Raw genomic sequence first — 15,402 nt, forward strand, 5'->3', positions numbered from 1 at the left:
CCCATCTATTTCCCATGAAGTGATGGGACCAGATGCCATGATCTTAGTGTTCTGAATGTTGAGTTTTAAGCCAACTTTTTCACTCTCCTCTTTCACTTTCATCAAGAGGCTCTTTAGTTCCTCTTCACTTTCTGCCATAAGGGTGGTGTCATCTGCATATCTGAGGTTATTGATATTTCTCCCGACAATCTTGATTCCAGCTTGTGCTACTTCCAGCCCAGCGTTTCTCATGATGTACTCTGCATATAAGTTAAATAAGCAGGGTGACAATATACAGCCTTGACGTACTCCTTTTCCTATTTGGAACCAGTCTGTTGTTCCATGTCCAGTTCTAACTGTTGCTTCCTGACCTGTATACAGGTTTCTCAAGAGGCAGGTCAGGGGGTCTGGCATCAAAGAGTAAGCCAGGTGCCTGGGCACTGACCCTTCTCCTTGTCTTGCAGGAAGAGGAGCAGGAGCTGGATGGTGAGGAGGGTCCACCGCAGGCAGGGCCTGAGGAAGAAGACGGTGAGTGGGACCCGGCCTCCAGGCTGCACATTGCTGCCCCCCCCCACCCCAGGTCGGCATTATTGCCTCTGGCTGTGGGGGCTGGGCTTTGCCATGGACCATTGGATTCCCGAGATGAGGATTCAAGTGGCCAGATGAAGGGGAGTGGATGGTGGAGGGGGAGAGGTGGGGGAGAAGGACTGAGAAGTTGGAGAACACTGAGGTCGGAGCCTGCTCCTCTCTGACCCCTGCCTTCTCAGCCATCTCCCTGCCCACCCGCTTTGCTCTTTTGGCCATCGCTTTTCCATCTGTACAGTATGCATGCATGGATGCTGAGTTACTTCAGTCGTATCTGACTCTTTGTGACCCTATGGACTGTAGTCCATGGGATTCTCCAGGCAAGAATACTGGAGTGGGTTGCCATGCCCTCCTCCAGGGGATCTTCCCGACCCAGGGATCAAACCCGAGTCTTTTATGTCTCCTGCATTGGCAGGCAGGTTCTTTACCACTAGCACCACCTGGGAAGCCCATCTATACAATATGAGTTGTCTGCAAATACAGATGGCCCATCACTGACCTTCTATTTCCTGCGGTGCCTAACTCCCTTCTCATCCTCACTTTGTGCATTTCATGTTTCTCTCAAATACCTCGGACCTATTTTACAGAAACTAAAGCCACTTTCAGGGCCGCCTCTTGGGTTCTGCAGGTTCAAGTTCCCTGGAGAGGAAACGTCTGATTTCCAAGCAGCTCTAGCTGACCAGCCAGACCTGTGTGGCCATCGGATCCAAGGTGGCCGGGGGAAGAGACACGGGGTGACTGGGAGCCTCAAGGAAATGGACCAATTCAGACTTAACTAGGTGGAAACAATGTGTTTGCCCTGGGCACCCACAGGGACCAGCGCCCCAGACAGATGGGACCCAACACGGCGGAGGGGGGGCCTCTGCTGGATCTGTCATGTTTTATTTCTTTATTTAAAAAGAAAAGGAAGAAGAAGAAACTGAAGCAAAAATAGCAAAGTGTCAGCACTGGTCAAATCTATATGGCATGTACCCGGAGGACTTATTACTTGCTGTACTTTTGTGTACATTTGAAATATTTCAAGATTTTTTAAAAGGGGGACTGTTGTTGTGATTTTTAAGTCAACAGCTGGCTGGGGCCCCAGAAAGAGAGGGCTGCAGGAATGCAGTAACCGGGGCTGGTGGTGTGGGCCAGGCGGCCAGGGTTGGGTTGGGGCTGGGGGAGGGGGTGTGTGAGGAGGCTTCCCCCACCAGGAGGCCCGGCAGGAAAGGGCCTTGGGTTTCAATCCAGACAGCTTTAGAGGAAGGGGGTGGGGCAGAAGGCTGCGGGGGACGGGGCTTGGGTGGGGGTGGACATCAGCCCCTTGCCAGGGGCTCCCCTTCCGCTGCTGTCCTGTCCCTGCCACGTCATTGGATCCTATTAGTGCTTTGGGAATGCAGAAGGCAAAAGCTGAGGCTGCTGGTGGCCCCGGAGGCTCCGCAGACCCCTCTTCTGGAACACTGTCAGACATTCCGCCCCACACCCAGCCGTGTGCAGGGTCGCCGGGAGCCCTCCCTCCCTATTCTACTGCTGCTCCTGGACGTTGCCTGTCCCCCAGGCCGCCTCCCGGCAGCCCTCTGGAGGCCGAGGCAGGAGAGGCCCCCGGCCCTCTGCAGTGAGCAGTTCCGCTTGCTAATTAATTAGTGTTTGCCAAGGCGCCTTCCCTAAGTGACTGGGCGGATTCACAGAAGACGGCCCACGAGGAAGTCCCCCTCCCCGGGGGGCTCTCACGTTGAACCCCTCCCTGGTCTAGCCGCCTTGGATGTGGCTGTGTGTCCCTCGATCACCATATGGGATTAAGCGAAAGCCTTTTCAAGTGGTTTGTTCTCTCCAGCTCGGGAGAAGCATCATCAGACCCGCCCCACAGATTGAAACCTTCAGCAGTACCCAGCTGGCAGCATTTTTCCGCTTTATGTTTCTAAAACATAGCAACATTATGACCTTGACATCGAGGTTAATCAGTTTTCTTTGTCCGTTGCCCCTTCCTGAGGTCCAGAAGCCAGCATGGCTGCGAGCTTGTTCTGATAATAGCTCCATGTGATTCTGCCCCTTGGCAGGTTCTTTCCTGGCCACCAAAGACCCCTGGCCCCTCAAATGGTGGCCCCGAATTGCTCAGCTTGGCTCCCAGATCCCCAGATGTCTCAGTCCAAGCCCTGAGCTGTTGGAAGCTCCCAATGCTGTGGGCCCTTGGCTCATCAGCCTGAGGGGAGAGCAGCTGATGGGAGCGGGGTCTCCAGGGAGAGGGGCGGGCTCATCCGGTCTCAGCACCAAGCCCCAGCCCCAGCTCACCAAGAGGAAGAATGTGCTCTTCATTCATTCAGCAAGTACTGCAGACTGAATGAAGAGCCAAGTGCAGAGTGAAGAGCAAAAAATATTCAGCTGGTCTCTGCATTTCCCATACTCAATTCTTTATACCTTAACAGAAACGTAATAAGGCCCCTCCCCCCCCCCCCCCCCCCCCGGCGCCTCGGCTGCTCATCTCGTGCCCCCCTGTCCCCTAGCTCCCTGCCACCCGGCCTCACTGGCTTCCTTGCTTTGCTAGATCCGTCTCCCCAGACCTGCAGCTTCACCTGAAAAGCCCTCCCTGACAGCCCTCCCTCTGCCATTAAACTTCCAAGCAGCGCCCTCCCCACCTTCCTCTCCCCTCCCACTGTCCTTTGCTGAAGAGCTCTCAGGACCTACTGCAAACTCTTGCTATTCTGATTACTCATCTTTGCTCGCTCTATACTTTCTTCCCTGCTAAGCCCCCAGCACCAAGCAGAGTGCTCACTGAATATCAATATTTGCTGAATGAATGAAGAGCAAATTAATCCCTGTCCAGACGTGGGGTGAGGGGAGTGCTCAGCCCTGGGGGCCAGATTCTCCTGCAAAGTCAGTCAGGTTGTGGTGAGAGCAAACACCACCCCCACGACAACCCCCGGGTTCTGAATTTGCATCCAGAACCTTCTTCCTTTGGCCGAGAGAGAACGCGAGGCTCAGAGGCTGCAGCCCTTTCCTGCCTGGAGCCCCGGCCAGCCTGTCATCACTGGGGACAACCGCCAGCTGGAGACCGTCTGGGTGGCCCCAGGGCAGGATGTGGAGGTGTTTGAGATCCCTGACATTTGAGTGACATAGAACAGAACTGAAAAAGAAGACATCTGTGTGGGAAGGCTATTTGCTGGTCTCTGCGTTTCCCATACTCAATTCTTTATACATTAACGGAAATTAGATAGGACAAGCTGTTCAGCCTCAGTCCCCCAGGCTGGCTGGAGGCTGTCTGCCCCTCACCTGCTGAGCTGAAGGACCATGTAAGGCCACTGCTTCCCAAGGGAATGCTCTCCACTGGACACTCAGCCAGGAGAATGCTCACAGCTCTTTCCTTTTCTGCCCTGCAACTTTCTCCCCACATCACACATGCCTGTTTTTCTCTGTCCAGACCCCCTGGTACACCCTCCCAGGCCTCTAGAACTGCCCTTCTGTACATTCCAAAGCAGCTACAAGGTCTTACAAAGGCTGCTCTGGGTTTGGCAAGCCTGGGAACACCCATTCAGTAATAAGTACTTTAAAATATATATGAAAATGAAAGTCGTTCAGTTGTGTCCAACTCTTTGCGACCCCATGGACTATACAGTCCATGGAATACAGTTCATGGAATTCTCCAGGCAAGAATACTGGGGTGGGTAGCTGTTCCCTTCTCCAGGGGATCTTCCCAACCCAGGGATCAAACCCAGTCTCCCACATTGCAGGTGGATTCTTTGCCAGCCACCTGGGAAGCCCAAAATATATATATATATTGTGTGTGTATATATATATATATATATATACATATTTATTTGGTGGTGCCAGGCCTTAGTCGCAGCATGTGGGATCTAGTTCCATGACCAGGGATTGAACCCAGGCCCCTCTGCATTGGGAGCTCAGAGTCTTAGCCACTGGACCACCAGGGAGGTCCCCCTGAGTACTGGTTTTAATGACCTATTTAAACACGCCATGGACAAGCCCACATCCCTTGTCCCATTGTGGGCTGGATGCGTTTTTTTGTTGTTTTTTTTTAATCACCGGTGGGAGGAGGGGCATAGAAGAGACCTGCCGACATGACGCTCCTAGAGGGCAGGGTGGGCACCCTCAAGCCCAGAAGACCCAGGACCCCGGCAGGAGGGTCGCCGGTCCCTGTTGCAGGTCCTTGTTACCCGGGACCCAGGGAGAGGCAGGGAACGCAGCGCCCAGGCACAGCCTGCTTCCCAGAGATAAGTGCCCTCTGTCTGACCGTGTAATGAGCACAGCAGCACTGGGGAGGGAGGATCAGGATGGGGGGAGAAAAGCCCTGGGGACAGCTGTCTGGCCAGAGCCCTTGAGGGAGAGCGGCCGACAGGCAGCTCGGAGGCCCAGCCTGGTCTTGGGAGAATGCCTGTGTGCTGGCCAAGTCGCTGCAGTCGTGACCAGCTCTGCGACCCCGTGGACTGTTAGCCCGCCAGGCTCCTCTGTCCATGGGATTCTCCAGGCAAGAATACCGGAGTGGGTTGCCATGCCCTCCTCCAGGGGATCTTCCCTACCCAGGGATCCAACCCGAGTCTCCTGCATTGGCAGGCAGATTCTTTAACACTAGCCCGGGAAGCCCCTTGGGAGAATGGATGGAACCAAATGGCCTGGCGGGGGCTGGTGTGTGTGTGTGTGTGTGTGTGTGTGTGTGTGTGCAGGTTTCATTCTGGCTGCCTCATCCCCGGTTCAAGTTCCTAAAAAGAGTTCCTGAGTGGAAAGGATGTAGGGAGATCCTTCCAGACGCAGGCCTGGGGTGGGCATGGGCCCCGTCTGCCCCTCTTCCAAGCGGGGAGCCCTCTCTGGCCCACATGGTTCTTTGGAAACTAAGGAAGGGAAAGGGGACTAAATTTACCAGAGAGCCCAGCACGCTAACCGGCTCTACTGGGTGTCGTCTCTGCAGGGGGCGAGGCCTTCTCCTTCAAATACAGCCCTGGGAAGCTGCGGGGAAACCAGTACAAGAAGATGATGACCAAGGAGGAGCTGGAGGAGGAACAGAGGTAGGCCGCCCGGCCCTCCTCCGGGCTGCTCACCTTTCTGGAGTTCGGGTGCCACTCCGGGAGCCCCCTTTGTTGTAGCGGGGAGAGGAGGCGGGGCTCCCACAAGCCACGCCCCCACTGCCCTATTTCCGTTTTAGGGTTTTTTTTCCCCCTCTCCTGGTTCCATTTCCCCCAACAGTACCCTTGGGAAACTCTGGAGGAGCGGGTGACAGGGAGGAGAGAGGGCGGCCGAGCCCTTTCTTGCCCCCCCCCTCCCCCACCGAAAGGGGGAAAGCGAGATGCTTGGGAAGAGCCTGGAGCAGATCCGGCTGTTCACGGTACACGGAGAGTTCATGACAAAACCAATCCATCACTTCAGGACAGAGCACGATTCTTTCTGCTCATCTGCCTGGCAGCCAAGCGCCCCCGCCCTACCCCGCCAGCACCCTCCAGCTCCCCCATTCCCACCCTCTCCCCAGCACCGGGCCAGCAGTCCTTTTTTATCTGTTCTGCTCCGTGGAGCTCTGAGGCAGCTGCAGCCACGGCAGCAACTCATTTTTAGAAATGGGTTCTTCCCCCGCCCGTCGCCAGCCGGACACCCACGCTGACGCATGGGCTTCCCTCCTAAGGGGCAGCGGGACAGCGGGGACGGGTCAGGGGAAGAACCGGTGGTCTGACAAAGGCCAGCCTGTGGCCTGGGGTCCTTTTGGTTCAGGCACACATCTCTATTAACAAATGGGGGCGTGTTTCCTGAGCCCAGTAACCCGGAGGGGCTGGGCGATCACTCCCCACTGGCTACCGCAAGCTGGATTCTAGGGTCAGGAATGGAGGCTCTGTTATTCCAGGATCTAGATTCTATTATTTCCAACCCACCCAGCATCACTCAGGAGTCAGAAAGTGCTCTGCCCACGAGAACCCCTTTTCCCCTTCTGGAGCTGCCGCCAATCCTTCCAAACCTGGCCCGGAAGGTTCTTCACCGGGGGGTGGAGGGGTGGCAGGGTGAGCCCGGCCTGGGGGAGGTGTCCCCCCACTCCTTGGTGCCCACGCGCCGCGGCCTCTGGGTGTGACCCGGTTTGCTGCCTTTATATTTCAGGATTGAGCTGACTTCTGACCTCACTTCCCTGTAGCAAGTTCCTTAGGTCCTGAGCCACAAATATTCTTGCAAATCCTTTTGGTAAGGAGATTGACTTCTTAGATTAGTGGTGCCTCCTTCATCCTGTCTGTGACTGTCCCCATCACGACTGTGATCTAAATCTCTCCTCCTCCGCCGCCTTCATAACTGATTAATTCATTTCTGTGCACCCGGGCCGTCTCATTCTCATCTAGCTCAGGGCTCCTGGGCCAGGAGGCCCCTTTCCCACGGCCCAGGGATTCTTGGAGGCCCAAGTCCCTCCTGGACCTAATGAACCAGCTACTTGGAGGACCAGCGCCCCCTTGTGAGCCTGGGGGGAAACTGTCCTCCCGACAACGTGGTGTTCACCCCTGCAGCCTTAGTCCTACCCTAAGAAAGCTCCAATACTTTGGCCACCTGATGCAAAGAACCAACTCATTGGAAAAGACCCTGATGATGGAAAAGATTGAGGGCAAGGGGAGAAGGGGGCGACAGAGGATGAGATGATTAGATGGCATCACTGACTCAATGGACATGAGTTTGAGCAAACTCCGGGAGACAGTGAAGGACAGGGAAGCCTGATGTGCTGCAGTCCACGGAGTCACAAAGAGTTGGGCACCTCTTAGCGACTGAACAACAACAAAAGAAAGAACAGTGCCCAGCAGAACCCTGTGCCAAGTTGTGGGTCAGGCGGGTGGTTATGATCAGAGCAAGGGTTGGCAGAGGACTACGGCCCTGTTTTTGTAAATCCAGTGTGACTGGAACCCGGCTGCGTTCATTTGTTTTTCTGTGGTCTGTGGCAGCTTTTGCACTGCAGGGGCTGAACTGAGCAGTGTCAGAGGGACCGTGGGGCCCATAAAGCCTAAAGGAGTCGGAACCTGGCCCTTTCCAAAAAAGGTGTGCAGCCCAGCGTTAAGGATGGAGGGGGCTTGATGTGCCTGTGGGTCCCTCAAAGGCCCTTGTGGGCAGAGGCTGTGGCCAGAACCCCGGCCTTATTCTGTGTCTGCTGCAGATGTGAGGGACCATTAGAAAGGGAAAGGCCAGTTAGCCGACTGGATGGCAGGATCAGGCTGGGGTCAGACTGCCTTCGTCTCTGGGTTCAAAGCTGGGACGTCGGGCAGGAAGAAGGAAAGTCCTTCCTCCATGGTGTCCAGAGAGCAGACTCTGTGTTGGCCGGGGGGCGGTGTTGGGGGGGGGCGTGGTTCTTTCCCGGCTGGATCTTTGGGGCTCTCCAGATAAGTGCTGTTCTGTGGGAGTGGAGACTGCCCGAGTACGGCTGTTGGGGTGAAGGTTTCTCACCTCCTCACCTGCAGGCTTGGTTATCACAGCCCTGCCCAAGCTGAGAAGGAGGGACTGGGGGACTTAGTGGCCCGTGAACACGGTCCTCCCAGGACGGGGCTGGAGTTCATGTTCATTTTCATTACCGCCCCTCCCAGCATGCTCCCGGGGCTGCCCCACACATCTGCCTGTGGGGTCTGCTCGCTGTCTCCCTGCACGTGGTCAGCTGCACGTGGTCCCTGCACGTGGTCAGCCCACTCAGCACTGCACGGGGCCCCATGATGCCCACCCTTCTCGCATGGTCCTCGCATGGTGATGCTTGGGGTTGCAGAGGCTGGCAAGTGTGGCTTTGTCTTTCCATCTACAGCGAGATAGATCCCCTGGGGACCAGGAGAGCTGATGGGAGTGAGACAGCTCTGGTCCTGGTTAGGTTCAGAAAACTGCCTTGGGATTGTCAGGGTGAAAAATACCGTCAAACCACTAAAACCACAGGCCAGTGAAAAGTGTGTGCTCTTCTTTGACTGTCAAATTCTAGTCAACCAAACTCTGCTTGTTTCTAATCCCTTTCCTGGCATTCAGGGTCCCCATCACGTGGCAAGCGGGTTAAAAGCCCATGCTGCAAATTCTTGACTTTAAATTCACTAAGCCGACCAACAGAGTAGTATGGGTCCCCCCCGCAGCTCTTCTGGGAGGTGCCACAGGCAGCCTCAGAACGTGGCTGGGATGGGGGACTTGCAGGTTGAGACTGCTCCCCACAGCAAGACACTGCCACTCACCCCCAAGGCTAGTGAAACTGGCGAGCTTGACTGGCTTCTAGCTTGGCAGCAAAAAAAGAAAAAAGGGACCATTGGGCACTCTTTTTGTTGTACACCATCCCTTCTTCCCATCTTCTGGACCAGGGAAAAGTGGCACCCAGGGGGTAGACCAGCTGGCTCTGATAATCAGGACCCGGGACTCAAGCACCCACTCCATTCTGAATGTCCCCAGGACTGGCCTGACCCTTTTGGAAGTGAACACCACTCTAGTAGATGATGTTTGGAAATGCATAACTGGCAAGGGTGAATGGATCTTCTGTTCTCTACCTCCTGACGTGTCTGTGAATCATCCACCAGCATGAATTTCTAGAAACACATGCTGGCTCACGTCCACATGAGGGCGCCAGAGGGATAAAGTTGGATTCCCCCGGGGCTCCCTCAGCGCTCAGTGCTTGACTTGTCCTTTAGAAAAGGTGCACACGCCATTTGCCTCATCTGGGGAGTACATGTCCTTAGAAGCCACTGTCCCCAGAAGGGACAAAACCCACCTAGCAAGGACAGGAAATAATCTTTGGTGAGAGGACCAGGTTAGAACGGCACAAAGCCAAGAATCTGACCCTCGCAGTCTGACCTGCCTAACTAAATATAGGTGAGGCCTCAGCCCACCCACCTACATATGGCTGCCCTGCTCATTGACACTTGGGGGACCCTCCCCGCCAACTACCTGCTAAGGGACCCTCCCTGTTAAACAAGTGAGCCCCAATCTGCCCAGCTACCTAATTGAGGGCCCAACCTGCTCAACCGCCTACATGTGAGATTCAAACTGCGCAAATACCCAGTGTGGGACCCTCCCTGCCACCTACCTACAAGTGGGCTTCAACCTGCTCAGCTACCCACATGGGCACCTGAACCCCCGAAATATCTAAGTGAGGGACCCTACCTGACCAACTAAAGTCTGACACTCACTGCCAACACTCTGCAAGTGGGACCTGCCCTGCCTAACTGTCTACTTGTGCAACTCAACCCGCCCAGCTCCTACCTGTAGGACCCAACCTGAATGAGGGCCCTGTCCTGCTCAGCTACCAGTGTGAGCAACCCCTACCTGCTCAATTACCCACGGGTAGCACCCAACCTGCCCAGCTACCTACACGTGGACCCCAACTTGCTCAACTACCCACAAAGGGACCCGACCTGCCCAGCTACTCAAGTGAGGGATCTAACCTGCCTAATTACCCACGTGTGGGTCCCAGTCTGCCAACTACCTACAACTGGGCCCTTGACCTGCTCAACTATCAGTGTGTGGGCCCTGACCTGCCCAATTATCTAACTGAAGGTCTACCCTGACCAACTACCTACAAGTGGAAACTTAGCTGCGAAACTACCAACCCGTGGGCCCCTATCCGCCCTACTGCCTAATTGAGGACCCTCCCTGCCTAACTACCCATGTGTGGGATCCCCAACCTGCTCGGTCCCCCACACTTGGGACCCTCTTTGGGACTGCTTAACTGCCCGTTTGTGGGACCTGAACTAAATACACACGTGAAGGACTCGATCTGCCTACTGACCTACAAGTGGGACCTGTTGGCCTAACTACCCACACATGGGGCCTGACCCTCTTCCCGGCAGGCCTGGCAGAGGGTCTCAGGCTGGCTTTGGTTAGAGGGCCATCCTGCTGCAGGTGACGAGAGGCAAACTCCCCTGGGGTCTGAATCCTAGCGTCTGGGCTGGCTTCTGCAATTCCAAACGTTCCCCTTCCTCACCCTATTTCCCCCCTTCTTTTCCTGCAGTAGGATGGTATGAGTGAAATCAATGATCTTTTCCCCTTATTTCTCTTTACAGAACCGAGGAATAATGAAGTTATCCTTAGGCTCCTCCTAAAGGCTTTTCCTTTTGGCATCTTAAAACTTGAGCGATACAGTGGAAGCCCCAGAGAGGAGCAAGTGGGCTCCTGGGGTGCATTTTCCTACATAAATCTGCCAGGAGTCGACCCCCCCTCCAGGACTTTTCTTGGCTGGGAGGGTCCACAGTGCCTGGGGTGATCCCTTGCAGAAGCGTTCCTCCCTGTCTGCGTGGATTGCTTTGTTTAGCTGAAGGATTTTCCTGGACTTTTATTTTCCTTGTCACTTAATGTTCCTGTTGTCCACACACCCTTTACACCTGAGATATTACCAGTGTCACCAATGCCATCATTTTAAAATCAGTATAGTTTCATCCCAGCCCTTCTGCTTTTCATCACCGAAGCCAAACCAAGAGAGACATTGAGGTGTGATAGACACATGATGGGGTGCTGCCTGGGCCCACTGGGTGCTCAGGGGGGTCGACTGCCCTGCTCCCCCTTAGGGCCCGCTTCCCCTCTGTCTTTAGCTGGCTGGATTGGGGGGTGAGGGAGACGATGGTTGATGCATGGGCAGCAAAGCACCAGAACCAGCTGTTGATTTCCTCTGGCCCTTGCCCCCCACTTAGAGCAGGCTTGGATCCAGCCCTCTTGTTGCCAAGAGCCCTTTTCACCATGTTCTTACCAGCTCAGCTGCATCTTCACCTTCACTTTAGCAGAAGCAATAATGGTAGTGTTCGCTTAAAATAGACGTTTCAGTTCTGCCTTTTCCTCGGTTTCATAGATGAGTTAGAACTTCACCAGATCATCAGATGGGGTCCGAGATCCGTTTCTTGGAATTTTATATTGGACGATATTTATACTATACCAAAAACTAATCTGCAGTTTTTAGATTTATTGGTTAAAACATTTTTTAAAGCACTAAGTTTATAGGAAAATTTCTTTTTTTATCTAATGCAAGGCTGGGAAATGTTCAATGTCAGTTTCCAGGGCATGTTACATTCCCAGGGACCTTCTCCTCCAGGTCTAGTACTTTAGGTTCATGGGTTTAGGACAGAATAGGGAACAAAGGAAGAGCCACACAGAACCACGTAACAAATAGCAGATGTGCTCCTGTGAGCGGCCCCTGCCCCACACAGCGGTAGTAAGAGATGTCATTGTCCAGGCCAGTGTCTGATTAAAAAAATAGGTGACTCTCTCCAGGTTATGAAGTTTGTCTGGACACTTTCTGAATGTGGCTTGCAGGCACCAAACCTCATGTACTCCTTATGGCTTGGATTTCTGTATTCAGCCTTTGGTCCAATAAACTTTGAGTAGATGGTCTTGATTACTGCGTGTTTATTTCCATTTTGCTTTGTCTTTCAAAAATAATCTTTTTGAACCCATTAAAATTCAAGCTCGCTCTCTCTCAATTGGTGCCTGTTACTCTCCAGCAAAGTACAACATCCTAGAGACACATGGGAGGATTTGTGTTCCTTTGGGGGGTGCCCACTTGTACATCTGAATTCCATCCAAGGAGCTCAACTCACAGCCTCTTGACCCATTGTATTCCTTTCTTCAGGCAGTAGGGTACCGCGGACTTCCCACAGGTTCCTTCTCCTCTGGATAGGAAAGTGGATTGTAGAAATAACTTCTCTAGGGTGAGTGAGAGAGGCTTGGATGTGGGACTTCAGTATTTCAGCTTCTAGCTGCTGCTCTAGTCAGAAAACCAACAACTTGCTGTTTGGAGATAGGGGGTTATTGCAGAAAGAATATGTTAGGACAAGTGTAAGACCAGACATGGATTGGGAGCCCCCTCTAGGCAGGATAGAGGTGCCGGCTGGACAGTGCTGTGCCCTGCAAAGCCAGGGTGCCCAGAGCCTGTGCTGAGGCCCTGCCTCCTGGTGGGTCTGCAGGGACTAGAGCAGACCTGCTGTTTGCTTGACACCCTCTGAAGGTGGCCTGTGCCGATCTGCCGGTAGAGTGTGGAGGGAGGAATCACAGAAGCCTGAAACTGGCGTGGTGAGCCCGTGCCAGCAGGCAGGGCCGAGCCAGGCTGACAGCACAGCAGGGCAGACCAAGAAGAAAGCAGCCCGCGGCAGCCGACCGTCTCCCCGCCCTTTCATGTTTGCGCTGCTGGGAGGTGTCCTGCGCTGGTCAGATGACATGGCCCGGCTTCACAGAGATGACAGACATCACCCCCAGCCCCCAGCCCCCCCAGCCCAGGTGCAGTGAACCTAAAGCTGATCTCCAGCCAGGCCTGTTCCCTGGTAGGAAGGGCAGAGCCCCTGGAAAAAGGCACCCCTTCCTCTGGGCAGTGAGACTCCACACCCCCACTTGCCCCTGGGCCAAGCACCCTGTGCACATATCTATATGCTCCCCTGTTTCCCAGCCAATTGTGTTGTATCTTCCTCCACTTTTGGCTCAGCCGTCTAAACTAGCGGCCCCCAACCTTTTTGGCACCAGGAACTGGTTTCGCGGAAGACAGTTTTCCCACGGACGGGGGCCGGGGGTGGGAGGAAGTGGTTTCAGAACGGTTCAAGCACATTACATTTATTGTGCACTTGACTTCTATTATTATTACATCAGCCCCACCTCAGATCATCAGATCCTGGAGGTTGGGGACCCCTGCTAAACGAAGGCTGTTTCTAACATGTCTCTTCCCAGGCTCGCCAGTCACCTGTGGAACACCTCTCCTTCCTTGTGGCCCACCCCCCAGGAGATGTGCAGTCAACATTAAAGGGAGGCCCATGGGGAAGTGCAGTGACAAGAACCTCAGTGATAACCTGGGGTCCCCAAATCTCCAGGGCAGACCCCAAGACTTAGAATCCCAGTTAGTAGAAGGCTCTTTTCTTTTCTTTTTTTTTTTTTTAAGACCAAAAGAGCTCCTGTGTTAAGAGCGGGTTTTGTCTTTGTTTCATTTCCTTATTCTGACTCTACGGGAGGCACAAGCCTCTGTCTCTCCCCGGCTTGGGAGCATCTTTTTCCTCTTTATCCTTTCTTCTTGACAGAGTTCAGAAGGAACAGCTGGCTGCCATCTTCAAGCTCATGAAGGACAACAAGGAGACGTTTGGCGAGATGTCCGATGGTGATGTGCAGGAACAGCTCCGGCTCTACGACATGTAGGCCGCCTCCGCCCGGCAGGACGCCGTGACAGCTGGGTTGCGAGAGCTGAGCCGTGACAGCTGGGCCACGACTCTGCCCCCACCTGGGACCCACACCCTTGCTATTCTCACACTTTTGTAGGCTTCCCTTTATCTTATGTACATAGATGTAGAGATGTAGCATATACAGAGTTTCTCAGTTCTTGCAGTTTAGATATCATGTTACAGGAGTCAGGATAGTTGTCCTCAAAGGAGAAGAAAACGTCCCTGAGTCCTTTGGCTTCTCTTTGCTGGGGAGGGCCCAGCTGTGACATGGGTTCCCCTTCGAAACTGTCATCTGATCCAAACTAGATCCTAGGCAAGCAGCTGCCCAGAAGGGCTGGCTCGAAGCCTCAGCTCCCCACCCTGCCCGCCCCCCCAACCCAGCACACAGTGTGGAAAAGATTCAGGGATGCTGTAAGGAGGAAGAGTATCAGGTCCCGCTGCCCGAGTATCACGCCAATTAACACTACACCTTCCTCTGCCTTGGAAGAATTTCTGGAAGCTTCTGTCACTGTTTGGGAGCAAGCCATAGGGGAGCATCTCTAAAAAAGTAAAAAAAGTCTGATTCAAAGACTCACCTTCCATCCTGGAACAAAGCAACAATATCAGAGTTGGGACCCTCTAATAGTATCTCTTATTTAACCATGACACTTACTTTATATATAATTAAGATTTCTGTGAGGGCTCATCACGCACCTAGACCTGTGCTAGACACTGTCAATAGAAATAAAATACGCAGCACAGTCTCTACCTTTGGAGAAATTAAAGTCCTATGGAGGAGAATTCCCTGCTGGTCCAGTGGTTAAGAGCCGGTGCTTTTACTGCCGAGGATGTGGGTTTAATCCCTGGTCAGGGAACTAAGATCCTGGAAGCTGTGAGGTACAGCCATAAACAAACAAATAAAAATCAAGACCTTTGGAGAAGCCAGGTGCACATGCAGGAGAAGAAAACCTCACCAGTTAGCATTCAATAAAATGCCAAAATGACCTCATGAAGAGTGTCTGGACCACCTTAGCACATCAATAAAGTTCTGTGAGTCAGTGAATGCACAATGATGACAGTAAGAGCCGTTCTTTAATGCTGTCCAGATCCTGCTTCTGATCACCCCACTGGCTGAAAAATCCATAGCCAATTGAGTTAAGGTGGGATTGCTAAAAGGATAACCTAAGAAAGTTCTTGAAAATATTTTTTATTTGCTGAAATAAAACTACACATGAAAGTAAAAGCAGCAGTGGCGTTTTACAAACCTCAATTTAATAATTATCACGGGGAACACAGTGAACTTTCCTTCCCCCTCTCTTGCTTTTTAGAGTTTTTCCCAGACCCCTTCCCCCATCTGTCATAGTAATTGCTTTAGCTTCTTTGCTGACAGTTCACAACAGGAGGGTTTGCTCTCTGTGTTTGTTGTTATATCCAAATGTCAGTATTTTTTTCTTTTTTAAAATATTATTTTTACCTTTTGTGTCACTGCTGTTTTAAAATGTTATGACTTAAGTATTGTTTGTTTCCTCTCTCGTGTCCCAGGGACCACCCCCGCCCCCCCCACAACCAGGTTGTTTTCTACCTTCCTGCCCGCCCTAAATGCATGTCAGCAGAACTTGCACTGCCATGCAGCCACTTTATGTCTCTTTCCTCGCTTCCTTCTTCCAGTCCTTCTCTCATTTTATCAAACAAACAAATGAGTTGTGGGTACTTGAGTCAAAATTCTTATGACTACAGAAAAAGTACATTGAAGGAAATTGTCTACACTTGGTTCGGCTAA

At 53.1% G+C, this 15,402-nt stretch overlaps 1 protein-coding gene across 3 annotated transcripts in view; it reads left to right on the top strand.

Annotated features, from left to right (window-relative positions):
- The window catches only part of MXRA7 (matrix remodeling associated 7), a 32,552-nt gene extending 17,687 nt beyond the window's left edge, over positions 1-14,865 (top strand). Inside the window, exons 2-5 of one of the 3 annotated variants that reach the window (XM_061144734.1) lie at positions 444-507; positions 5,462-5,558; positions 6,631-6,711; positions 10,521-11,842. In XM_061144734.1, coding sequence (XP_061000717.1) covers positions 444-507; positions 5,462-5,558; positions 6,631-6,664 — 195 coding nt within the window. In that variant the 3' untranslated portion in view covers positions 6,665-6,711; positions 10,521-11,842. Of the gene's footprint in view, positions 1-443; positions 508-5,461; positions 5,559-6,630; positions 6,712-10,520; positions 11,843-13,505 lie in introns of those variants that run through there. The other 2 variants (XM_061144733.1, XM_061144735.1) reach the window with 2 other exon arrangements.
- The last annotated feature ends 537 nt before the right edge of the window (positions 14,866-15,402 follow it).

The sequence above is a fragment of the Dama dama genome, chromosome 5, assembly GCF_033118175.1.
Source record: "Dama dama isolate Ldn47 chromosome 5, ASM3311817v1, whole genome shotgun sequence".
NCBI classification, from domain to species: Eukaryota; Metazoa; Chordata; class Mammalia; order Artiodactyla; family Cervidae; genus Dama; species Dama dama.